The 27,025-nt window shown below is 44.5% G+C and overlaps 6 protein-coding genes across 6 annotated transcripts; 3 read left to right on the forward strand and 3 right to left on the reverse strand.

Moving 5' to 3' along the window:
- Positions 1-414: 414 nt before the first annotated feature.
- On the reverse strand, positions 415-3,301 carry O0I10_005061 (uncharacterized protein; the record flags this gene model as incomplete). Its single annotated transcript, XM_058485109.1, has 7 exons — positions 415-1,765; positions 1,825-2,323; positions 2,389-2,460; positions 2,553-2,717; positions 2,779-2,849; positions 2,960-3,066; positions 3,140-3,301. 7 exons carry the CDS (start codon positions 3,299-3,301, stop codon positions 415-417), a joined length of 2,427 nt encoding a protein of 808 aa, XP_058344259.1.
- Positions 3,302-4,991: 1,690 nt separating this feature from the next.
- On the forward strand, positions 4,992-6,545 carry O0I10_005062 (uncharacterized protein; the record flags this gene model as incomplete). The annotated part of the gene is made up of 5 exons (XM_058485110.1): positions 4,992-5,087; positions 5,150-5,345; positions 5,413-5,764; positions 5,839-5,974; positions 6,057-6,545. The coding sequence occupies 5 exons, from the start codon at positions 4,992-4,994 to the stop codon at positions 6,543-6,545; spliced, it is 1,269 nt and encodes a 422-aa protein (XP_058344260.1).
- Positions 6,546-6,688: 143 nt separating this feature from the next.
- O0I10_005063 (uncharacterized protein) lies at positions 6,689-14,647 on the reverse strand (the record flags this gene model as incomplete). The annotated part of the gene is made up of 10 exons (XM_058485111.1): positions 6,689-6,915; positions 6,973-7,134; positions 7,189-7,279; positions 7,330-7,458; positions 7,521-7,624; positions 7,684-7,854; positions 7,914-8,236; positions 8,300-13,847; positions 13,914-14,373; positions 14,438-14,647. 10 exons carry the CDS (start codon positions 14,645-14,647, stop codon positions 6,689-6,691), a joined length of 7,425 nt encoding a protein of 2,474 aa, XP_058344261.1.
- A 556-nt stretch (positions 14,648-15,203) lies between these two features.
- O0I10_005064 (uncharacterized protein) lies at positions 15,204-20,308 on the reverse strand (the record flags this gene model as incomplete). Its single annotated transcript, XM_058485112.1, has 5 exons — positions 15,204-18,883; positions 18,940-19,370; positions 19,461-19,725; positions 19,789-19,907; positions 20,016-20,308. 5 exons carry the CDS (start codon positions 20,306-20,308, stop codon positions 15,204-15,206), a joined length of 4,788 nt encoding a protein of 1,595 aa, XP_058344262.1.
- A 1,117-nt stretch (positions 20,309-21,425) lies between these two features.
- Positions 21,426-22,536, forward strand: O0I10_005065 (uncharacterized protein; the record flags this gene model as incomplete). Its single annotated transcript, XM_058485113.1, has 4 exons — positions 21,426-21,485; positions 21,551-21,910; positions 21,977-22,065; positions 22,134-22,536. 4 exons carry the CDS (start codon positions 21,426-21,428, stop codon positions 22,534-22,536), a joined length of 912 nt encoding a protein of 303 aa, XP_058344263.1.
- A 1,934-nt stretch (positions 22,537-24,470) lies between these two features.
- Positions 24,471-25,766, forward strand: O0I10_005066 (uncharacterized protein; the record flags this gene model as incomplete). Its single annotated transcript, XM_058485114.1, has 6 exons — positions 24,471-24,764; positions 24,819-24,873; positions 24,937-24,987; positions 25,045-25,217; positions 25,299-25,364; positions 25,434-25,766. The coding sequence occupies 6 exons, from the start codon at positions 24,471-24,473 to the stop codon at positions 25,764-25,766; spliced, it is 972 nt and encodes a 323-aa protein (XP_058344264.1).
- Positions 25,767-27,025: the final 1,259 nt, after the last annotated feature.

Raw genomic sequence — 27,025 nt, forward strand, 5'->3', positions numbered from 1 at the left:
TTGTGTTACTTTTGGTTGTGAAACTAAAGAAATTAGCATTCGGGTTTCGATGCCGTGGCTCGTATAAGCAGCTAACGCCTTGAAACAGTAAAAGGTCATGAACGGCCACCTCCCTAAGGCATCAATCACAAAATGACCATCCTTGCATAGGAAAAGTTGACGTTGGGGACAACAAGATGAGTTGACCTAACGTGACCTTTGCTGTACACCATGTTCCTGGAATGAGTCGACTGATTTGCATCATGATCATCATCAACGATTCAAGAATAAGCTTCTTCCGCAGATTCTGTATCACATCACGCGATGGTATAAGCTTAAAAATTTTTAATGTGAAAAAGACGTCATTGTACAATAAAGCAAAAAAGAAACCCTATATACACAAATCTATAGCTATACGATAATGAGATAGATATATCACTGTTGTTGATTTTGTGGTTGTTGATGTTGTTGTTCTTCTTTTTGTTGTCGTTCTTCGGCGTTGCGAGCTGCCATGGAAGCAACGGATGCTCTTACAGCTTCATCAGCGCTCCAGTGAAAGAAAGGGTACTTGTCCTTTGGCAATGGAATCGAACGAGCGCTGTGCATGCTCACATTGGCACTACCATCGGCAACAACATCTTCCACCTGATGTTCTTCGATCCCATGATGAGAATACTTTTTCGTGTTACTACGAACATCACCACCACCATCCGAAGAAGCCGATGACATGGCACGTTCAACGTCATCATCATCATCATCAGCTGTATACCCGCCTCTAGAAGATGCATGATACATGGAAGGTGGCGCCGTGGACGCAATATTGTTGTTGCTTGGAACGACAGGTAATACCTCGGTAGGTTCACTGACATAATGCATTGTAGGCTGAGTCCCAAAACCAGCAATAATGAGGGATCGTCGGATAGCAGGGCTAAGGATGGCAACAAAGTGGAATTCAACATGATGACCCGAGTATCGATTCAAGGTATTTTGTGCATCAAGCAATCCTTGCAATCCACTTGAATCCAATCGATTGACACTGGCAAAGTCAATCACTAAGGCATGTAGCAAAGGTGCTTGTTCTTCAGGTGGTACATCGGCATCCTTGTTACCAGCATCATTCCATGGCCGATCCATCTTGCCTTTGTCATCACCAAAATCACGACGTGTACGGCTTTTGCAGTAGTCAATGATCTTTTCAGAAATATAGCTTGAATTGGGATAGGTGAACGATTCATCCACACGACACATGAGGATGCCAGGGGGTAATGGTTCCACAAGATGACCCAAAGAAGGATTGGATTCAGGCACATAGAGGTATTGCTGATGCTTTTTCTCATCATTGTCAGAAGGTAAAGGCGGCTTTTCGGTATCACATGGAGAGGGTGGGCTTGTAGCTGTGGACGCCAAAGGGATACGACCCAATGCCCAAAAACGTGGACGTGCAATGCGAAAGAGCAAAATCACAATCGAGAGCGCCACCGATGCATAGATACCATATTCGACGGACGTAAAAAAGATAACAATCACACCAACGGCAAATACAAAGAGCTCCCACAAGCTCACCGATGCCAGGCGCTTGATGTACTTTGGACCAGAAACCAAATTTGCAACAGCATGAATCACGACAGCGGCAAGGATGGAATCGGGGATATAGTAGAAGGCTGGTGTTAATGCATAAAGTGCCAACAAGACCACAGCAGCAGCAAATACACCACACAAGGGAGTCTTCACGCCTGAACGTGATACAATAGCAGTGCGAGAGAATGAACCCGTTGAAGGGTAAGCACTATACAAGGATTTAAAATGAGCCCCCTTTGTTAACATACACACTTTAAAATCACTTACCCAAAGAAGGCTGCCACAACATTGGTGAACCCAATAGCTGCAATTTCTTGAGAAGGACGAATTGTATAATCATTCATTCTTCCAAATGATTTGGCAATGGCTACATGCTCCAAAATCAGAACAATGACACCCGAGGGTAGTGAGGGAGCAACAGCAGCAGCCAACTCTGTGTTGACATTGGGAACGCCCATGGCTTGGAAACCAGCAGGTACGCTTTCAAGGATACTGATGGGGCTTGAGTCCTTGCCAAGGTTGATAAGAAACGCAATCAAGGTGCCGAAAATGACAAGGATGCCGTTACGCATGATGCTGAACATGTAGATGGCGGTGCCGTATCGTGGATACCGCTTGGCGAGCCATTGACAACCATGTTGGATACTGTAGAGCCAAATCAACCCCGCAGCACCAAAGGCAGCATCCAATTTCATATGGGGGATGTATTGAAAAAAGTGGCCAAGAATCAAGTAGGCAGGGTCTTGGGTATCGATTTCAGATATGCCTAAATGTGTGTGTGTGGTGTTAATAGAAGGTGGTCCTTTTCAAGCCACATCACGCTGTTTGTACCTGTAAGGGATTTGAGTTGGCTAAAGGTGATGGTAATGGCTGACCCAGTCATGAACGCGGCAATCACGGGGCCTAGCAAAAGCATCGATGGGATGATGAAAAGTAGAAAAAAGATTAAGGTTTGTGATCACGCTTTTGTACAGAAAAAGGTATTCTCTACACACCTGGGATAAAATCAACAAGAATGCCGAGGCGCACGAGACCAATGAATAAAATCGTGGCGCCTGCCAACAAGGAAAACGTTACTGCAATATCTGGACCTGTCATCGTACTGCCTTCAGCTGAAGTGGATCGAATAATCGTTTGTCCCAAAAGTAATGACATGACGGCTGGTGTAATATGATGATGATGAGTGTACACAAACTTTTTTGAGCCACCTCTTTTCTTTACCTGTGGGACCAATGCTAATATCTTTGGATGTCCCAAAAAAGCAATAAACACAGAGACCAACAAATGCGGTACTACATTCCGGATTAGTGGTGGAACAAAGAAGGTAACGAAAAGGGGGGGAGGTTGCGAATGTAAACGTATGGGTACAAGAAGGCGTCATTGTTGACCTTTGGCTACTTACTATAATCCATACTCTGCCGGTAATTCAGCTAACTTGGCGTATCCCATACTTTGCGGTACCACCACGATACCCACTGTAACGCCAGCAATCAAGTCGCGGACAAGCCACTACATCATTCGTTGTTGTATTAGCTACACACGACCTGTCATTGACATCATCACGTATCTCGATTTCACTTACCATCAAATTGTATCGATGAATCCATTGGAATATGGGGAAAAGCTCAATAACGTAATTGGCAGCGTTCCTTGGAAAAGCCCTGATGCCTTTTTTAATTTCATGCTTGTAGGAGATGTCTTCGTAGTCAACGACCACGTTTGATCCCGCAGGATTCGGCGCCATAGTATAGTAATAAGTGAGAAGATGGTAATAGAAGAAAAGAAAGGGGGAAAAAGTGGTGAATGACAAGACTTGGTGTACAATTTTGATGGCTGCTTTTATAATGATGGTGAAGGAGTGGAATAGCGTCATGGGTTGATAATACACACCAACAACACAATGAATGATAACCAGGGAAACACAATAACAAGGTTAGGGTGGTAGCACAATTGCGCCATAGCCGACGACGACGACAACCGCCTTTCCTCTTCCAAAGGATGTCATTCCCCCACTTTCCCAGCATGATGCAACACTGTCCGCCTTTGTATAGGACTCTTTTTCTGTTTCCATGGCGATAGAACAACGTTGCTATGTATCATGAGGTACATCGGACTTTTGATGTAGCAGGTTCGTTTTCTTTTCTACGTTTGATTTTAGTGTTGGCATCATCTACCACATGTTGCTGCATGACCCTGTTTACTATGAAAATAGGGACGTGATGGAAAATGTTGTTCCGATCACGCCAGAGAGCTATGCCATGCATGCGTCAAAGCTTACTATGATACATACAAGCTTTACTTTTTATTAAAAGGAGGTCATGCAGCAGTGTGCAGCAGCAAAAAGAGAAAAGTTATCAGCATGTTGCAAACAAGACGGCATGGCATGTCCGATGACCCAGTGGTGTTGTCCTGAATGTGTCACACATAATACCCCGCTTTGGGGAAAAGCCCATCTAGTACCTTTTTTTTTTACAAAAAAAAATGTGTGTACACAAATGACGATGATAGAGGAGGATGAAGATCGCTGATGAGAAAACAAGGATCATACGTACACAACACCGACCCCAAACAACAGTTATCCCTTTTCTGTATCAGAAGCGAGGTTTATGATGATAATGATGGCGGCGGCGATGCAATAACATAGAGCGTGTGGCAGGTTGGAATATGAATATTATCTCGGCCGACGTTATCTTTTGTGGTACACACGGGCCCATTATGCATCTGCATGCGGGGGGCAACTTTATGGGCGCATTCTTTTTACTGCAAAAGGGAGATACAAAGAAACCCATTTCAAAAGTCACGCGTGTAGAAAATAGGGAAAAGACCTTTTTTCGCAATTTGCCCCCTGCAATACACCAGCAAGGGATTAGCAGCGAAAAGTATAAAAGAAACAACGTGGGTCGTGTGATGTAATCAATCCGTACTCACGATACATGCGCGCATGCAAACATAACATTACTGCCACCCTTTGCTTCACTATGTATGTACATACACTTGCCAATGCTTCCAACATGCATACACCAGACACCCACACCCGCACACATCTCTGGTTTTCTTTAATTTTAGCATAGCAGCGGTAATAATGCCATTGCCTCCCCTCCCCCTTGTAGCTGTTGCATGCAGTGTTGATGCCCTGTATGCACATTTAGTTGAAATTCATACATGAAGTGCCTGAAAGAGATAAGCGTGACAGATATTAATGCTGTGTAGGATCGATTTCTCGGCTTGCATTTGTTGTTGGCATCATCAGCGGAATAGTAGCTTCGGCTTTAATTGAATCAATCAGCCAATCCAAGGGGCTGTACACTATTCGCCGAATATCGTTGTACTCTTTTTGTCCGAATTCCCCGGGTGGCAACGCATCTCTGCGTATATAAAAAGGCACCATTTACCCCCGCCATTATCATTGAGTGAGTGTGTGTGTAGAAATCAACATGAGCAACGAAACGAAATTGAATGTATTAATGGTGGGCACGGGTGAATACACCACCGGCTTTGTGCACAATGCTGCATCCACGTCAGACAAAAAGGTAAACAATCTAATGCAAATGGATCACGATGGCATTTATTTATATCTAATGTACGTGCTTAGGTGGGGGTTATTGCGTTGACTATGTTTGATTTACGACGACGAGGCAAAGTCGACAAGGTGAGCATTGTTGGCACCAACGGGAAAAAGTTTGGCATGATCCGGGAGCACCTTGATAAGAACATTGGCCAAGTCTACAATATGGATACCAGTCTTCAACACACGTGTCCTGCTGATGATACAATCGACCCTGATGCATGTAATTATTATTCTCTTCTTTTCCCCCACATTGCTATACTCACTCGCTCACTCCACCCATGCCATAGACAAAACTGCCATTGACCAGTACATGTCGCCTGGTGATGCCATTACAGTGTTCACCCCTGATCCAACCCATTACAGCATTGCACTCTATGCCATTGAACGAGGACTTCATGTCTTGCTGACCAAACCAGCCGTCAAGATCCTTGATCACCATCAGCACCTTATTGCCGAAGCCGAGAAACGTGGTGTTGTTGTCATGGTGGAGCACCATAAGCGATTCGATCCTGTGTATGGCGATGCACGTGCCAAGATACAAAACCTAGGCGAATTCAATTACTACTATGCCTACATGAGCCAAAGAAAGCAGCAACTTGACACATTCCGTAATTGGGCCGGAAAAGAATCCGATATCAGGTGTGTGTGTGTGAGAATGACTGGATGATGATGAACCACGTGGACTCATTCATACACCTGTCATCTTGTTTTAGTTATTATCTCAACTCGCATCACATTGATTTCCATTGCTGGGCATTGGAGGGACGAGCTGTGCCTTATCGTGTGATGGCATCGGGGTCCAAGGGTGTTGCTACAAGTGAACCTTTCAATTTGACCGAAGCCACTGAGGTAAGTAGTAGGTTATGTTGTAAATCATGTGCCATCACGAGACGTGAAAATAACTTAAAAAATACCATGACATCATCACCAGGATACCATTTCACTCCTTGTCAACTGGAAGTCGACATGCAATCCAGGCCATGAAGGTGTCGCAGTGTATACTTCATCATGGGTGGCACCGAACAAGAGCGAAGTCCATTCACAACAACGTTTCCATTATCTCGGTGCATCAGGTGAAATTAATGTGGATCAAGCCCATCGTGGTTACACCTTCACCAACGACGATAATGGCTATGCCAGTGTCAACCCTTTCTTTATGAATTATGCACCCGATGAAGAAGGTCATTTTGGAGGTCAAACAGGTTATGGCTATGTATCCATTGAAAAGTTTGTGGATGCCTGCCGGGCAGTCAACAACAAACGCCTCACCCCTCAACAATTGGATCAACGTCATATGCCCACCATTCGCAACACTGTACTCGTCACTGCCATTTTGGAAGCTGGCCGTATCAGCTTGGATGAAAAACGCCCAGTCACCATTGAACCTACTACCAACAACAATGGCTGGAAACTCGTGTAAACGTTCCCCTTTTGTATTATATCCCATAGCAAGCTGGTTTGCTTTGTATGTAATCCAATGATTTATATAAAACCCAACACAATAAATTGCGTATATAAAAAAAAGCACACCTTTTATAGGTAAGGAGGGTTTGGGGGGTATCTCTAGAAAGAAGTGACAGGTAATTCTTCATGATGGTAATGTCGACGACCCAACTTGGCCGACCAGAAATCAGGGGTTGTAAGGAAATAGCGTTCAATGGCTTCTCGAAAACGAATGCGATACTGCTTGGGAGAAATGATGGTAGGTTCTTTACCCCCACCACCAAGAATACCCGATTCTTTGACCCAGCTCTCAAGCTTCTTGTCCCATGTAAAGGTACGTATAAAATCTATTGTAACAAAGAGAGTGAGTTGTATGCATAATACCGCACACGCTTCCTTCTTACCAACAATGCCAACGATAAGCTCCCGTTTTTCTTCATCCACACCCACAAGGAGAGAATAATCCATAACATCAAGCCGGGATAAAAAGAGTGTGTCATTATGCAAGCATCCTCGTAAGAGTTCTTTGGAATGAGCACGTAAAAAGAGTGGAGATTGAAACATGACTACAAAAGTACAATGAGAATCGGTCATCACGTGCCACAATACAATGCACTTACGTTCAACCATATTTTCATCCAACAGCACCTCGTTTTCACGACCGGTTGCTTGTACATGTCGATTACGCATGGAACCTTTTAAATCAAAGATCTACAAACAAGCAAGTCAATAACGGTATTACCCCATGACCTGCTACGTACCTTTTTCACAGCGCGCTCATAAAACAGATTTTCCATGACGAGGATATCCATTCTCATTGATTTGCCCGTTGCTGTGTTCTTGAAGCCTATGCGATACAATCCAAAGTTTTTGCTCAAGACAGTGGGAAGCTGTTAAAGGAATAGATGAATAAACGGCTATTCATATCCATGTAGGTGCCTTTTGTTTTTACCTCGTGGAAAAACGCTTCAGACATGTATTGGAAATACGAAGGTGCGAAACGTAGAAAAGCATCCATTTCATAGCGTGATATCTGCTTTATCAATAAACGATCATCTAAAAGAGAAAGCATGAGATACTAGCCATTGAAGTGGGAAGATGTGTATCGTACGTACCTTTGGTCTTTAAAAACACGGAGCCTGATTTGCCACCGGAGGAATCCCATTTGCAGCAACTGGCAAGCGAAGCAATATAGCTCTCTTCACACCCGCAGTTTCTTCGCAATGCATCAAATTGCTCCACAAAGAAAATCTTGCAAAAGAACTTTGTTGTGCTATCGGTAAAATCTACATCATCATGATTCAGCATCCCCCCCACAGGATCTATGTTGCTGTATGGTACTTACAATATTTCATATGGGTGCCTGATTTACTTCGAAGTGTTTTTTCAATCACCATCCCTGTTGCAGGTTCAGCTGCTATTGTTGATACGCCATCCATGGATGCCTTTTCACTCATGTAATCGCCATGCAAGCTGCTGCTGCTACAACCACCATGAATGCTTTGTTCATCTCCACCCAACGTAGTGTCAGCCTGTGCGCTTCCTTTTTGGATTTCCTTGAGCTTGGTAAGGTAGTCGTCGCAACTTAATGTATAGGCAATAATCGTGCTTGGCTCATCCTCACCCACAACAATCAATGAACCAGGAAAGAGATGTTCCAAGGGTGATCTACAAAGAAAAAAACATCAACATTTGGAATCTCCCAATAATAAAGCGTGTATGTATACTCACAGCGGGTATTCCAGAGGTAAAAGATTGCCAAGACCTTTTTCAGCAAGAATGTTGGTGATGGCACGCAAAAAGGAGCTGCGTTCAGGACCACTCGACGATAATTCCAGATTACCAGGCTCAAGGGTGGACATACTTGCAGCGTGATGATGACCACCAGTAGTAGTAGGGATGGGTCGTCTTTCAGATCGAAAATCGGATATCGTATTATGTTGATGAGGATGATGAGGCGATGATGAAGGTGATGGTGGGATGTTGCAAGCTTTCTTTTTCTTTTCCTCTGTAATGGTGCCATCATCATCATCTTCGTCAAATGTCAAATGAGGGACTTTTTCCTCTTCCGTGTCTTGATGAACCTTGGCAATACCAGGTTTGCGATGATTCAGTCGTTGCAAATGATGAGGAAGTATCTCGCGACCCAAGGATTCATCGTATTCATCCGTATACAATAATGAAAAGATAGGACTTGCTTGTTCCTCCACATCCTCTTGTTCATGTTGTTCATCATCATCATCACCATTATCCGAATCACTGGGTTGGAATTCATCATCTGATTCTTCACGCACAAGTTCACGGATGGTCGTATAAACTTCAATGGATGATCGACTAGGGAGTCGTTGACGTACACTACGTGATGCCTTGACACCTTCACGACGCGTGGTGGTGGTGGTGTTGGTAGTTGCCGCCGACGTATTGTTGGTGGTGATGAATTTTACATTGCGATCTGCTGCTATACGTCGATTCTCCAGCTGAGACGAGGATGATGAGGATGCAGGTGTAATTTCCATACTAAGAGGACGTTGCCGAGAAAAGGGTCTTGCTGCATGGGGTAATCGTCGTGTTGCTGCTGTACCACGTTCTGTTGAGCCTTTGTATCCATATCGATATCCACTCAATGCTAATTCACGTTTGGTCGTAGGTTGTTGGCTCTCATCCTCTTGTTGTTGCCGTTTCTCATTCTTTTTGCGTTGCTGTTTGGAGCCAAGTGGAGGCGAACTCCTCGAAGATGCCAATTCAGTCATTAAACCCGGTTGTTGTTGTTTTTGTTGATCGGATGGTAAAAAGTCTGCAAAACGCTTGTATGCATTATGCGAAAGTATCGGTAACATGGCTGCATGCGAACTCAATGCTGCTGGAAACGAGAGTCTTTTGTGCTCATTGGCTTTACGTCGTTGTGCTCTTCGCAAAGTCTCATCTTCTTCTTCCTCCTCTGTTTGTTGTTGTTGTTGTTGTTCAATGCATGCATTCGATTGTTGTTGTTTTTGGTGGCTGTGAGTGCGTCGTTTCACGTGAGGTCGAGATGGAGTAGCTGAAACAGGGTCATCCATTTCATGTTGTGTAGTCATTGCTTTCCTTGTTGTTGTAGTATCCTTCATCAATTCGAGTGATAAACGACGTGCCACGCTTGGATCAAGTATATCAGATGCTTCAGCACTTGAAACAACATCATCGGCTGTGGAGGTGGTAATTGGTTGTGTTGTTGTTGTTGTCGTTGCCTTGGTAACGGATGAGTGCGATGGTGATGATGTTGCTGCTGCTGCTGCTGCTGCTGCTGTAGACCCATTCTCACGACGCCTCATGTTCTCCATAAGATGATCAAGACGAGCTTCTTCTTCAAGCCATGGTGATGCTGTTGTTGGTGACTCACCCAGCATGGGCAAATCTAATAGCTTTGTATGTTGTGATGTAGCAGCAGGTGGCGGGCTTTGATTGAGATAATCATAACATCCATCCAAACCCACATCAAGTAATGGCAAATCAGGCGATTCAATGGTACGTTTGGTGCGCAAGTCGAGACTAGCAATCATGCTGGTGAACCCTGTTTCTGTGGGGAACATTTTTCTAAGATGACGACGTAGCTCACGTTCTGGACGCACGTATTGACGTACAAAGTCGGCATATTCGGCATCCCATTGCATAACACTCATTTGCAGCTTGATACGCACAATGTTGAGACTCAGCGTATCCGATGCGGGCGTTGTTGCATAGACCGATTGCAAATACTGTAAGAGCTGTTTCTTTTCACCCATGGCACGTTGTGACATGTCAGCAAGGTGTTCTTTGCATTCATCCACGCGATCGGGTTGCACAATATCCAATAAAAAGCCCTTGTTGCGTTCCACAATCGAATCAAAGAAACGTGTAATCTTGATGCGTGTGCCATCGAGTGCCGCATCCTTGAGATTGGCTTGTGTGCTGGGGTTCAAGTACAAATGCATGGGCGGTACATGGACCTCGTGTGGATCAATCACCTCATATTGGAATCTCACAGCCATCCCCTTGTATCCAAAGTAATGCACGTGATCCCGAAACATGCCATGAGGACACCATTGATTGCCAGCAGATCGATCTTCCGCCTGATAGAACATGAGCTCCAAGAATTTACCAAAGGAATACTTCCAGCTGTTTTCGGACATGGGGACAAGCAAGCTGTTGGCATCACAACTCTTGCAATAGCTCCACATGAGAATGTTGTTGGTGGTCATAATGGGCGGTGGTCCCTGAATCGGTTCCAATGCAACATTGATCTTGGATGTGCCGTGCCCATAGGATCGATAGTGCTCAATCATTGTTCGTTCACACATGGTCGATACGCATGCTGTATGTGCATCCATGGCAATATCCTCAATGTATTGCCCGAGCGTGAGATCTGATTCAGGTCGATAATATTCAAACATTCGCATCTCAGGACCTTGACATGGCACACCTGTCACAGAGCATACGGACATGTAAAGCACAACCAAATGTTGATAAAACGAGGGTGATAATGTATCATTGCCGTCACTCCCAATATACGCTTCCATGGCTCTGGATCGATGATGGTGCTCTTCAATCAATTGATCATATTCAGGATCACCAAGCATCACCTGATCAAAGCTTCTGAAATAATTCGACATGGCTGATAACTTGGTAGGAATGGATTCACCTCCTCCTTCAGGTGCTTGTTCAGCAATCCGTGATGCCAACTTGGATTGCGTTTCCTTGAGTCGAAGCAATAAATGAGGCGGTGGCAATACAACCAATGGCGAGGCTGATAACGTCACTTGTTCGTATTGTCGAATCAATTCATGCACCGGCTCCAAGCACTTGAATGGCTCCATGGATGATGTTGTTGCCCCTCCTCCTGCTGCTGGATCAACAGCTGTGATCTCACTGATATTATCTTGAGTGCAAAACGATGTGCTGCTAGGTTGTTCTTTGGGTACAATGTGTTGTTGTCCCATATCCTCCTTGTCGCCTTCCTCTCCAGTCCTCGTTTCCCCTTTTGTCTCTGACAAGGCTGAAGGTAATGGTTGTGGTTGTGGTGCTGGAATAGCGTGTCTGATTTTGGTGAGGTCTCTTAATAGGAATGATTCGAGTCTCAAGTTGTGTACAACAAACACCATGAAATCCAAAATACGCTTAATGACACGCAATGTGTCGACATCCCCTCCTCGTAAAATGATGGTGGCGCCTAGCTCGGGTGGACAGTGTCTGAAAATCAAGAACGTTTTGCGTCGATTGGGAATAAGATCATGGACCAAGGTCTTTGTCTCGAACAATCCACAATGGCCCAATGTCAAGCCATCCGTATTGAGCTGCAAAAAGGACGAAATAATACTTGCGCCTGTACAACGTGCCACTGCATCCAGGATACTCAATTTGACATTGTAGGCCACCACGATGTCTGCTTTGACGAGATGATCCAATGCAATCCTCGATACGTTGGAATTGACAAGCACCACCGATGGCTTTAAGGCCACAATGCGATTCACCAATTTCTCCAAAAAGTCCTTTTCTTGGGCTAATACGCGGTCAATGGATTGCAATTGATGATCACCCCAATAATCACGTGACCATTCCAAAGGAAAGAGCAAGATCAGGATTTGTGGGTTGTGGATCGTCTTGACCATACGTTTGTGTGCCACATTCTTGGAACAAACCACCCCCTTCACATAATAGCTATCTTGAGGACGCCCACCCGCAATCTTTTTGATCTTGACATAATGCCGAATATCAATCTCATCTCCTCCACGTATATCGGGTTGCACATTGTCGGATACTTTGAGGAGTAGATTCATAAGAACATCTTCCCATCGATGATGATCCAACGACGGATTCCCAGTACGATCCAAAGCCTCTTGAAGCAATTGACGTAGCATCTTACGCATATGATCAAGCGAAGCTGCATTCAATTCAATATTCACAGGAGCCGAATTGACACGTCGATGGCGGCGTGGTGCTGATGGTGGTAAAAGTTGAAGGTGGTGATGATGATGATGATGATGATGGTCATCCAGCCTATTCATGGAGGAGGAAGAGGATCGGTTGGGATTGCTAGTACTCGTCGTAGGTGCTGGATCTTCTATGATGGTGGGCTGTTGTTGTTGTTGTTGATGATGACTCTCCACAACATCTTTGTTGGTGGATGTTGAAGTAGTAGTAGTAGCAGCTTCCTCTGTAAAGTTGGCAGTGGTGATAGGAGCATTACGCATAAGACTATGGGTGCGTTGTCGTACAGATCGATTTGAAGTAGGTGGTGCTCCTGTCAAACTACGTCGTCTTCGCATGCTGTTGGATCGATGTTCAAATGACCATAATTCTTCTGCACGTTTTCTTCTCATTTTACTGGCTGAGGATAAAGGCACAGGGGATGATGATTCCATTGGTGTTGTTGCAATGTCATCCTCATTGTTGTTGTTGTCATCGAAAAGACCTGATGGATTGCCACTACCACCACCACCACCCAAGAAATTCAATAGATTCTGTGGACTCTTATCCCATTTGCGAGCATCCTCATCTTCGCTATCATAGCCTGAAAAGATGTATTCATTGGATGGTAACAAGGTTCCACCACCCGCATCACCATTATTGGAATGTGGATTGTATGATGAGCTGCGTCGGAATGGAATAGGTGATCCGGGTGCAGATGCATATGCATCACCTGAGGTGGACGTCATGGTGTTGGTACGAGATCGGGGTCGAATCGTAGCAAGTAGTAGCTTCTTGAGACTGAGATCCGTCTCAGATGTGGATGATTGATTAACAACAGCATTGGTAGTAGTAGTAGTCGATGTGGGAGCAGCAGCCGTTGTGGATGATGATGATGAAGGTGGAGGTGGAGGAGGTGGTGGTGGCGGTGGAGGAGGCGGTGGAGGAGTAGGTGGTGGTGGTGGTGGAGGCAAGTGACCTGCCGAATTGTTGACAAGCGCATAAGGTAATAAGCTGTGGGTTGTTGGTATCTCAAGAGCCAATGTTGTTGAGTTTTCACCACCATAGTCGCCTACTTTATGAGATTTGATGCTGGTGGTTGGAATCTGCATCTTGGGTGTAGTGATAGGGGGTCGATGGCCTGGTAGCACGGGTGATAAGCCGACGATGGAATCGGGATCAATATCCGAATGTGCTTCATGATCCAAATGATGATAAACAGACGTAGCATCTTGTTGATTTTGCCGTTCCTGAGCTTGTAGCTTTGAGAAACAAAACTTGCATACTCGCACAGGTCCACTTTGTCCAATTCTTTCTCCTTGAATGATATCCGATGCACATTTCCCACAAAAGATTTGACCTATTAACATGATGCCCTTCTTAGTTTCTTCATCCATTGATATTCATTCACATCTTGTATACATACCACAAATCCTGCAATGATGTTTTCTACGATAAAACTTGAACCTTGCATTACAATCAAAGCATTCCTTGCATTGTTCATCGGGCATCCAGTATTCGGTGTTGACTGATTTGATAGTCTCGCCTCGTAGTTGAGCAATGACGCGATTCAATGAATGATAATTGGAGACTGAAAAGTTGGTCATCACCGATTGTGTATCACTGTCATTCGAATTCATCTTTGTAATAGGTCCACCATCTTCATCGCATCGCATGGCCGTGTCATCCAATGACCCACGTGCAGAAATACTCTCGGCAGGGAACACGTTGGTGTCATCCATCATGTCATTATGGGTGGTTGAGGGTCTCCTTTGATAAAGTTGTTGTTCAAGTCGACCATGACATCCTGCTGCCATCGTTGTTGTTGTTGTTGTTGTTGTTCCTGGATCGTCCATGACACCAACACCACCACCACTCGAAGAGCTCTATATATATGCTTGTCAACAAAGTTCGTCATCCTTTGGTACTGGGGGGGGGAGAATTGCTTACCTTTGAAGATAATGATACAAATGAACTACTATGACTTGGTTGATAAGACTCATTGCTGGTGACAGCGCCGCGAACCTTGTGCAAGATTCTCGAAAACACATTGTCCTGATCGCCTTCATCTCGTGCCGCATCGTATAGATTGAAAGAGGTCAAAGTGGAGAGATCGTCTTGTCCGAGGATACGTGAAGGGATATAAGCATGATTGGCCATTTTTTCCGCATATCAAAAAGAGGGATCAATAGCAGGAAAAGAACAACCAAAAGACGACAAGGGCCATGTAAGAAAGAAGGAGGAATGATGTGCACCACACACACACACGCACCAATGTATACGACGACGGATTTGGCTATTTCAAAAGCGGGTCAGTTGCACAAGCTGTTTGCTTTACAATGTCCAAGCGCCCGAAGCTGAGCTTTTTCTCTTCCCTCCCCCATCCCACATGATCACACATACCAAACATGACACACACAGAAATGTAGAACACACTACAAGGCATCATATTACATCAACATGTATCCATATCATACGTATCAACCAACCCATTTCACACTTTGAAGTGTCATCTGCCTACCTTGTCGGAACTGATAGGTGGTGGTGCATGATGATTGTCACACGATGAATAAAAAGATGATATCGGTTGCTTGTCGGTCTACTATGTATCCACTGTTGCCTTTGTGTGACAAAGTTGAGGTGTTACTGCATACGCGCGACGTGTAGATGACAAGATGGCTGTTTATTGCATTACATGTAGATGTACAATGGTTGGCTATGAAAACCAAGATTCCCAATTCTTACTCTGGCTAGCTGTATCGGTGGGCTCGTCATTGTTGAGCAAGTCAGCCACCTTGGTCACAGAGGTTGGTTCTGAAACGCTTTGTACAGGATGTGATTGTGCTGATGGTGGTGGTGGTGGTATTGGGTTGTGATGATGAGGATGTTGTTGTTGTTGTTGTGGATGATGATGATGACGTAAAGGTGGTGGTACTACGGGTGGTGACGGTGCTGGTCGATCAACATGCATGGTAGGATATGGAACAGCAGAAGAAGGTGGTTGTTGTGGTGGATAATGAGAATGATGTGGTGTGGTTCGATGATGTTGAAGAGGATCGTATACAGTAGATGGCGTTGGTGATGATGTTGCATAAGGTGCTGTTGCGTAGGGATGAACCAAAGGTGGAGACGTTATAGGTGGTGGTTGTGGTTGTGGTGGTGCAGCAACAGGATGTTGTTGTTGTTGTGAAGGTGGTGGTATAGGAGGAGACGGGGTAAAGTAACCAAGTCGGGGATCCATATGAGATGAAGGTGGTTGTTGTTGTTGTGAGGGTCCACCCATTGGTTGATATGGCTTTGGTTGCTCTGTGACAATGGCACTTGGAAATGGCAAATTGTGTATGGGAGGAGGAGGAGGTTGTGGTTGTGGTTGATGATGATGTTGATAGTGTGATGCTTTGTTGGTGTTGTTGTTGTATCGCACATGGTCTTGCTGTTGCCGTAAGTGCATCATGTTCTCCTCATATCGTTTCACAATACTATCCAACTGCATCTTTTCATTATTGTTCATGAAGAAATTGCGTACTTGAGTAGGTGTCTTGGATGTCAAAGCGTTCGCCACTTTTTCCCAATCACAGCCGTATTTCTCGAGATATCGCAAAAAGTCCGTTCTTTCTGCAACCGACCAATAAGAAGAATAGGCAGGGCGTCTTGAGGTTTCTGCTGTTGCTGCTGCTGTTGCTACTGCTCCACCACGACCCGGTCTTTTGGATGATCCTAGGTGATTGCTACGACCCGAAAATTCTGCATCCATCCATTCATCCATCGTTTCTTTATCAATGACTTTGCCAGATGAAGTACGTGCCCTCCTTCGACGATTACCAGTAACCATGCCCGTCGTTGGAGGAGGAGGTGTTGTTGTTGTTGCATTATCACTACCACGGCTTTCATCCAATTGAATAGAAACTGCACGTGCATGTCGAGGTGGTGGTGGTGGTGGCGTTGATGACTTTGTTGAATCCATTTGACACATTCCCATTAATGCAGCTGCAGCATCTTCTTCATCCGCTTTGAGACCCATTCTATCCGTATTGGTGGTGGTGGTGGTTGATGATTGAGAGGGTGTTGTTGTTGTAGCCGATTCTTCATTGAAAGCATTGGGTCCATACTTTCGTTTAAAATTGTGATAAAAGTTGCGGCATTGATCTTCAGTCTTGGTGCCCACCAAGGATGATACACGCACGAAATTGCGGCCATGACGTTTGAATGCATCAATGGCTGTCTCCTTATCCTTTTCGGTCCATTTGGCAGTGGGTGCTGTTGTCGTCGTTGTTCCTTTATCAGATGCATCACCACCATCATCCATTTCGCCATAAACATCGCCATCTTCTCCTCCTCCCATGGTATAATTAGCAGGTGCTTGTGGTGAACGTCCTTTGCGTCGTGGAAATCGTCGTTGTTGTTGTTGTTGACCCCCCTCATCCACGTTGGAAGATTGTTGTGATGATGATCCACTCGATCGTTTGTTACGTCTTCGTTCATTCACACTATCCCAATAAGCATTGGCTTCTTCCAATTCACGTAACTCTCTGCTCTTGCGTTCAGACTCCTTTTGTTTGGCTTTGCGTGACACTTGAGCTTCACCAATATCCGTCATCAAGGCAGATCCTTTGCTCTTGGCTTTACGAGTAGAAAAGGCAGGTCCTTCACCTGTGGCACGTCGAATGGCTTCGGCCAATCGATCACGTCGTTTGCCAGCTCGACCACGTCGACCTTTGCTCACCAGTGCTTTGAAATCGATCTTTTGCTTTTTGCGATAGTAAAAGAGGACACATTGAGGTGCCGTTTTACTTTTCACAGCAGCTGCTATCTTTTCAAATTGCTTGGGATATTGCATGTAACTCTCCATAAAGGCAGCCATTTCTTGCTGGGTCCAATGGTCCTCGGTATCCGCACCCGTGTGATAAAAAGTCAATGGATCCGTCACAAGTCCGCTGCGATCATCAAACGTTCTCATGCGTTCTTTGATATCCAATATCATGGGAGGAATAGTGGCAGTGGTTTTGGCAGCACGTAGTTCGGGATTACGCATGTCAGCTGATTCAAGCGATTGAATAATCTCAAGCAATTCGGCTTCGGATCTTACAGCATCCGATGTCCATGGTCCATTACTCTTTGTGTTCTTGGTGGTGCTACTGTTGTTGCTGTTGCTGTTATCCGTTCCAAAGCGTAATACATCCTTGTTGCTGGAAAAGTTGACACCATCCACACATTCATCGGATTCTTCATGACCACGTCGTCTCGTATTGCCTTGTTGCTCACGTATTCGATCCAAAGTCAAATTGCGTTTCTTCCAACCTTGATATAACCGCTTGTATTCACGTCTTAACCTTTGCTCCTTTTTGGCAAGAGCCGCTTTACGACCCGCAAGATTGGCAGCCACTGAACATTTGATGGTGTTGAAATGTTGAATGTTGTCCTTGTAACATGGATAATCCTCAATGCGTCCGTACAAGGGTTTGGACCATTGAATCTCATTCGACCAAGTCTCAGGATCATCCTTTTTTCCCTGCCATCCACCGATCATGAGTGAGTTTTGTCGTGCAAGCTGTCGATTTTGTTGTAGCAATTTTTCTGATAATAAATCATCGGTCTCATCATTCGATCGTACTTGGTTGATCAAGAGCTGAGGCTTTTTGCGCATGATGGGTGATGTTGTCAAGGATAACTTTTCAATATCAGGAACATCCATATGATCCTCACTGATCACTTGGAGTGCTTGTTGCTTGGCAGCTTCACGTTCATCTTGTTCTTTTTGATCCTCATTCTCACGTAAAGTGGTTGTTGTTGTCTCCTCTTCCTCCTCCTCGGCTCTGATAGGATCCTCTCCAGCAGCAGCTTCCTCACGTTTGGTCACTTCTTCCAATAATTCCTCATACATGCTGATATCATTCTCAATCTGGCCAATCCTCTCCACAATTTCCTGCTGTGTCAATTCCTTTTCAGTCACTTGTTTGGATGTCGTTGGCTCATTCGTCACGGATTGTTGAGATATAGCACCAGAAGCATCCGTATCATGATTCTTTGTCGCTGTTGTTGTTGCTACTACTGCTTCATCAGCCAATGGTGATCCTGTTACTGTGGAATGGGGTGCTGACTCTGGAACAATGGGAGCTGATTCTTGTAACGACTTTTTGTCATCCACAGCTGCCGATGATGACTTTGTCAATGATTCATGTTTTGATATAGGTGGAGTAGCATGTATAGGCGATGATGGTAACGATTTTGTGTTGCGTTGAGCACGTTCCATGGCTCGAATGGCGTGATCGGATGCATCCGTTTTTGCTGATGAGGGTTGTTGTTGTTGATGTTCAGGGGTGGATTGTCGAGAGGGTAGACGTTGTAAAGCGGGTGGTCGATCATGACGTTCTTTACTTGGATGTCTAGATTCCCTATCTACACGAACAATGAGTCTTCTTGAATATACAAATTCCATCATTCAAACTCTTTACCTGAAGGCTCCATTGTCCTTGTGTTTCTTTCTTCATCACGATGATTGTTGTCAAATCTGGTATCATCTCCTCCTCTTGTACGTGATGATGACCAATGGGATCCACTACCAACCGATGTTACGCTGCGAGGACTTTTGATGCTTTCTCTATCACGTTCACGACTTCGCATGGTGTTGCTATTGCTGCTGTTACCCCAAGATCTTCCACCAGAACGTCCTGTTCGATATCGATCATTGTCGCCACCAGCACCACGTGAAGGTCGATAAAGATCACGATCCTCTCTGTCAAAATAAGGTCCACTTGGTGAATGGGGTGGAATATCACGATCACGGTCTCGATCAGGTCGATAGGAATCGCCACCAAAAGGAGGAGCAAAAGGCATGGATAAAGGTGGTGGTGGTGGTGGTGGTCCTTCATATCGCATAGCAAAGCTAGAAAATAGTAACATCCCACACCAAGCTGCATTAATCTCAGTGAGACAAAAAAAGGGGGGCGCCTCAATCTCATTGTGTATGTGTTACCTTTCCCGACGCATATCCAAATCACCTCGCCAACGGTATTCATCGTCACCTCGGTAACGTCGATCACGATGCCAATCATTGTTGTTGCCATAACGAGAAGAGGAGGATGTGGAGGAGGGTGTATACGAATCATGGCCACCATTATTATTATTGTTGTTGTTGTTGCTGCTGTTGTTGTTGTTGTTGTTACTACTGTTGCTGCCGCTGCCGCCGCTGGTCGATAGACGCATATCATCTTTGCTATCCTTTGCTCGATCGGAATTCACTACAAGGGTGACCTTACTTGTGAGTCATGCAAACATACCAAAAGTCAATGAGGTGCACCTACCATCATTGCGAAGAGAAGCTGATTTCGGATAATCACGGGGAGGAAACATGGACGAAGATGGTGAATAACGATGAGATGGTGGTATATCGTCTCGATAGTAACGTGAATAACGGACATCTCTGATAATGACAAATACAAATCAGTAAGAGCATAATCCAATGATGATGAAGCGTGTTGAGGAGTATATACAAAGAGTGCGTGCATGCAAGTGGATCGTTTTATCGTACCTGTCTCTATTGCTTCGAGGCAAGTACCTGTCATCTCTCATCCCAACGGGCATTCGTTCTCTGTCACGTTCTCTTTCCCGTTCTCGTTCGCGTAATTCTCGATAATCGTCTAGTGCAGCTGACATTTGACTTCTCGGTCGGTAGCTATAAGGATCGTAACGGGAAGCTGTGTAGCGTGGTGGAGGTGGAAAGTAACGGCCGTCATTGTAGAGTGGAGAACGCGACCTTGATCGTGAGCGTGATCTGGATCGGGAATGGGTTCCTCGTGACGATGCCGAGCCTGCAACACTCATATCGCACCAGTAGGTATATACTAACAAGTGAAGAAGCGAGAGAAGGGGGGATTGCCCACGGTGGGATTGCTCACGGTGACGTTGATCAAGGCCTAATGAGAGCTACAATTTCAGAGCCCGAGATGCTTAAACGGGTGACCCACTTCTACTACTACTACTATTACTACCACTGCTACTCTTACTACTATTACTCTCACTTGATCATGATTCATTGTATATCCATATTCAAATACACCCATACATACATACATTGTTTATGCCATTCATCATCCGTGAGTCGAAGTGTGTGGGGTGGGCATTTGATCCATCAGCTGGTTAAGGGGAGAAATTCATCTGCAGCCGTGAGAATACAAAAGAGAAAGAAAAAAGGACGCCATTATAATGGATGCATAGACTTTCATGCGATGGATTCACTTAACAATCCTTATCGAATGTGGCAACATTGGGTCACACATACACACGCGGAGGATAATAATGAACCTCCCCACAAATGGTTGGCGTGTAACAACAACAAGCTTTTTGACCTTTGTGTGTTTAACAAAAGTATGCTCTCTTTCCATGTTCCAATACTGCTGTTGTTATGGGCCTGTGCTCTTGTTGAAGATCACGATTGCTTGTAAGGAAAGAAAGAGGGGAAAGCCGTTACTGCACACCATCATGGATGATCGTCGTCGTCGTCGGAAATGTTAAAAACGACATCCGACAATGCATATCATACGTCCTCCATCCGCATACCTGATATTGCATTAACCATAATAACACATTGATAAAGCGTATATTAGATTGGCCAAATGAATCGTTCTTTGCCTAAAATGTCATTACGCAGAGCAGCATCCGCATTCGTATTGTTTTAATGATGAACGACAACTTGTTGATGTGGTATGTGTTAATGTCACAGCATGAACTTCTATAGCAAATGTACTACATTACAAAGGAATGTGTCGCGATCTGCACACTCTGCAGCAGTGATGTGGCCATTTTATCTCGTACATCCGATACGCTGTGTGTTACAATGCATAAGGACTACTTTCCGCTCCCACCTATAAAGTACCCTTTACTACTATTCTTTCTTTCACCCGGCACACAACACACACACCATTGAGAGCCACTGTTGATCATGGCACCCCCTTACACGTACCCACTTTCAGGTGTCTTTTATTTCATTACGCATCCACAGGCAAGTACGACATGAGCACTTTGACTACTTTTTTTTTTCTAATGCGTACACCAACACATTACTAGCTATGGCGTAAAGTATTGTGTCCATTCCTCCTGACGTTGGCGTTTGGTATCTTTTCACTTGTGGTGTCGTTTGGTTACCTTTTACCACTCCAAGCACATGCACTGATTAATGCCAACTGCCCCAGTTGGCTCGCATGGATTGTTTCTGTTATCTTTGTCTTGTTGGAATCAGCCATCCTGGATATCCTCTTTTTTGCTATCATCGTGGCCACCTTTCAAGATATCTTATTTGATGCCACGCTCAAGGCACTTGGTATGGATCGTATGTTCGAACATCGCGTCGACGTCAATGGTGTTATCCTCTGCTGTCGTGGCATGTCTTCGAGTGTGTTGCTTGGTTTGATATTGGTACTGGCACAGGTATTTGAGGAGGGGTTGTTGTTGTTGCCTTGCCAAGACGCGGTGTAACCAATGATGATGTTGTAGATTCTCGGATGGATCATTACTGCTCCGTTGCATCTAATCCCAGTCATCGGTACAGTGATTGCTTGTTGCATTAATGGATGGCCAGCATGGTATGTATCTATGTATATGTGTGTGTGTGTGATGAAAGGCCCATTGTTGACGTTGACACCTTTTATAGTTGGGGACAACATATCCACTATGATCTTGAATTCCGAGGTCTCCGAGTTACTGAATCACGACATTACGCTTGGCAACACCGCTGGTCGTACTGCAGCTTTGGTGCTGTGGCTGTCGCCCTTGAATTAGTCCCCTTCTTCAACTTGCTGTTCATGTGGACGAATGTGGTGGGTGCTGCCATGTGGGTCGCTGACAAGTATGAAAAGCATGAAGCCGAAATTGCAAAGCAGCAGCAAGGTAGTGGTGCCATCGGTGGCTCTGGAGACACTTCAGTCGCTTCGCTTTACCCATCTCAAAGAAATCCAAGCTCCCATGTACCATCCCTTGAAAGCAGTGAGGAGGCTCGTTTGTTGCAAAGCAATACCAGCATTTCAAAAGATGGATATGGATCTGCAGTCGCATAAAGAACAAGAGAGAGTGAGAGAGAAATACCACATCATCGATATCACGTTTGTATAGTATATATCCCTTGTCGTAGTACCCCTCATTGTGGAATGATTTTACTGCATAAAAGTTGAGTTTACCCCTCCTCCTCCTCCATTAGATGATGATGATGCAAAATGGTGCCACCACGGCAAATGTGTGTGTGGCGCCGCACGCACACATGGTTTACATGTCCATCTCAGCGAATGAATGACGTATCCTACATGCTATAATTAATTGATAACTCGTTGTTTATAGATTTCATCTACTTTGATAATGTATATTAGAGGGTAGGATTACAGCTTTAAATGCGAGCATCGGCGATTGTTACATACCGGCGCAATGTTTGCTTTTATGCGGAGATGTCCATTCTCCGCTTAACAGTGTGTGTAATGATGCAAAATGGGAGAAATTTACAATAAAACACAGGAGAGGAAAGTAACGTATTTATGGAAACGTGCTCTTCTTTGGTAAACAGCAAGATGGCATGCCATTATTTAAGCTTTTTGCCCATCCTCGGTAAAACGGTCATCAATGGAAATAGCCTTTATGGGTCAAGATGTACATAGTATGTTGTCACCCATTATTTGGGAGAGGGGGGAGAGAAAAGGAAGAAGAAGAATAATGTGAACCATCTGATTGGGTAATCATCTAGGCCAATGACAAGATGAATGATATACTTATTGACCCTGCGTTATGCCAAGAAGACAAACGACCCAATTACAAAGAGTGAATGATGCCATGGGCATCCCGGCTGAGATCCCTTCAGATTTGGGCAAAAAGGGATGGTGATACAAGGTCGAGCAGTACTACATTGACTTTCCTTTTTTGATGACAGCCCATTTCACATATACCAAATCCACCCTGGGTACCAACAAAAAACGCAACATGTTATATACATTGGGCTGGATTCAATGATTGGACATGTTAAGTAAAGAACGCCGTACTATGTTACTAGGAGGCAGGGTCATCGACAGCTGCAGCTGTCAAAATCTCTTAATTTTTATCGTGCTATGCTTATGCAGGGAAAAGAATACTGCTGCTGTTGTTCCTTTCCTTCGATGATGGGATGCCACCAGCTGTTTCAAAGCAACAACGCCCTCTGTCACACAAATACAGCTTTCGGCTCGGTTGGTTCAAGAGCAAGGATAGGTTTTAGATATAACATCACGATACTTGTCAAAAGTGTGGCTGTGTATTATCCGGCATGTAGGTAACGAGCTAAACCTGACATAGTCGACGATTACGCATTGATGATGATAAGGATCCATGAGAAATGAGAGCATCAAGAAGGCTTAGATATGGAAGTTTCTCTTGCGAACCGAGATAAGCATCATCCGACAAGGATTATTCAATTCAACGACCTATGATTCTAGCTCGACTACAATTTACAAGTTCATTCTCCCCTGGATAATGATGATGACCATCTTCTCATTCATTGCAGCAGGGAGGAGGAGGAGAAGAAGGAGATTGACTATTTTTAAATGAAATGAGGTGCACTGTGGCTTGATGGATAAAGAACAAGAGTAGATACCAAACCTAAAAATAGCGGTCTTTTTCTTTGCTGTACGCCCTGAAGCCTAATTTTGTGTTCGCAAACTTTTGTTTCCATGGGCGATCTCATTTCAGTATCAGAATCAAACCCTCCTCCTCCTCTCTCTCTCTCTCTCTCTCTTTTCTTTTCGTTCTCGAGCTCACTTTTTTTAGTGATCGAATTATCCCCCTACCCTTTTTTTATACACCTCTTATTTGATCTGAGCAAGAACGAGTGTGTGTCATTTCATCGACCCACGCGACAGAGAGAATTATTAAGAGATCATCCAACACTAATACATTTGCAACAACAACCACAACCTTTGTTTCACACGGACCATCTCCTTTATTCATTCAACAACCCACATACACACATATAGCCATGAGCAACAGCAACTATGAAATGGGGCACCTGCCAGTGCCAACTCAACCCAACCACCCACAACAACGATTCTCTAGCGAAGCCAACTCGCCATGGGATTCCGTGGAAGACTTGCCCGAGCCTGTATTGCCATGGATGAGATCGGAATCGCGCCACTCATTTGGAGCGTCATCACGTAGTTCGGTGGAATCCAATAGTTTACACGTGATGAAACGATATGTGCCTGATCCTGATCAAAAGAAGCGCCAGATTTGGACAAAACGGAAATGGTGGATCCTTTTCTCAAATACTTTGGTAAATGTCTCCTATTTTGGTCTATTATCATTCATCTAATATGGGGTCATTTAGTTGTTCTGCTATGGTCTGGCCATCTTGTTATATGCACTCTTGACCTTTTTCAAATGTAAGATTGAGTATGAAGGAAGGGTATAGGATAGAGGATGGTGTGATTGATTCGCTTGCGTAGTCTATCTCCGAGCTGATGTCGTGATTGTGGGTGAACGCATGATTCTTAATGGTATGTATGCATGTATGCACCTTGTATTGTAAGCAAATTCCTGACGCAACATCATAGTCATTACAGCCACGGGTGTCATTTGTCTATTCTCTTCTTTGCTGGGCTTTGTCGGCATTATGCTGAATCATCGAGGTATCCTTACCATCTACAATCTGTTTATGTGGGTCTGCTTTGGTATGATCACTGCCATTGGTTACATTGCTTACCGAAAAGCCAAGTGGAACATTGAGGTGGGTTACATTTGTTTTCATTATGGATAAAAAGACCTGGACATTCATGGCGTGTGGTTCTCTCTCTCTCTCTAATAATAGGGTAAATTGTCGTACCAATGGCATTACGACCTCACCACCGATGGAAGAGCAAGAATCCAGGCCAATGTAAGTTGCGCCCCCCCCTTTTGCTATTGTTCACGATGTGTGTAACCTTAATTCTTTGTATCTATTCAGCTTCATTGTTGTGGTTACAAGTCATTTACGGATTTCCATGAGCGATCCAACAAGTGTTTCCCTCGCACCTTGTTGCCAGGTTGCAAGTTCAAGTATCAAAACTTTACAAAGGACTTTCTCAAATATACGTGGATCACAGCGTTCTCTCTCCTTCCATTGCATCTCTTTGTCCTCGTATCGGCGTTGCTTTGTGCCAACCATGTGAACCGTCAATTTGGCAAGAATCTGCCTCCCAAGATTTATCGCTTAGATTATCAAGGCATTGTGGCTGGTACCCCAACAGGAAGTTCGGTCAATTTGCATCGCGATGGCTTGCAGCAAAGAAACGTCTAGAACCCTATTTATTCCACGCCTCCTCGTCATTTTTGTATCCTAGATCCCCCTGTCAGCCACATGCACATAGATGGAAGGTGGGTGAAAAGAAAAAAAGAATCTCATCATCCTTTGATGCTCTCTCTTCCACATTCATAATTACCCCATCTCTGTTATTTTGTCAACGCCACCATTTCTCACTCCTCACAACATACACACACACACACACACGCACGCTCCTCCTCTTTCTCTCACTTGTTTTTATCATTGTCATATTCCAATATCCCTGAGCCATGTCCTCCTCCCCGTTGCATCAAGGACTAGCTTATACATAATACAATTAAAAACCCATTTCCGATATGCGTCAAACCACCGCTCACTACCCACAGTGATCACACAACATGTTATAATACTAGCACACCTACTACGTAGCTATCGTGCTCATTGTCTTTTCACAAGTGTTCTTTGTTTGATCCAAGAGTGCTGTGTACGTGATTTTAGGTGGTAAGCTGCCTTTATGGTGCCTGTGAAAAGTGCTTCTTTCAATGCCAAAGTTTCCTATTGTTATAATAAAGATGGTTGTAAAACGAGGTACAGCCATTGTTTCCAGGAACTCGCCACTTGAATACTTGAATGAACAAAGGAACACCATCGCATGGTGAAACATTGATCATTACCAGGACAATGAAATGGGCCATTATTGGCTGGAGTGAATAATGGTCGGCATGATGAGTTTAATACATAAAAAATCCGGGTTTTGCATGATGACAGGTGGCTTCATGTGATAGCAAAAGCAGCTGCTGCTATTGATAGATTGTGTGTGCGATCTATATGCTGAGCTCACTGGTGGTAGCATACCCAGCGGATGGTACATGTACCTTGAACGATGACGACGATGTTCCCATTATTGGCCATGTATCCGGAGCAACGGTTCCGTGCTATGCTTTTGTGTTACCATGGCAACGATGATAATGAGACCAAAACATGGTACATACAAAGAGTATGTCTTTTGGAGAAAGCGAACATGCACGTTCCTATAGTAGATGTTTGTCTTTGGATCATAAAAAAGCTTGATGAGCGAGCATGTACGAAAAGTGTCAAAATTGCTTGGCGGGCTCATCGCATCGGGTATCCTAAAATAACATGCGGACCGAGAGTGCAAATGTATGTGATCCGGTGACACACATGAGCTGTTGTGTGTTGTTGTGGCTGCAGCAAAAGTACAACAGCCATAACAAACATACACAATCGGTGGCCTCTTCTTGTTTTTCTTTTTCTTC

This window comes from Lichtheimia ornata, assembly GCF_029851405.1.
Source record: "Lichtheimia ornata isolate CBS 291.66 chromosome Unknown scaffold00019, whole genome shotgun sequence".
NCBI lineage: Eukaryota > Fungi > Mucoromycota > Mucoromycetes > Mucorales > Lichtheimiaceae > Lichtheimia > Lichtheimia ornata.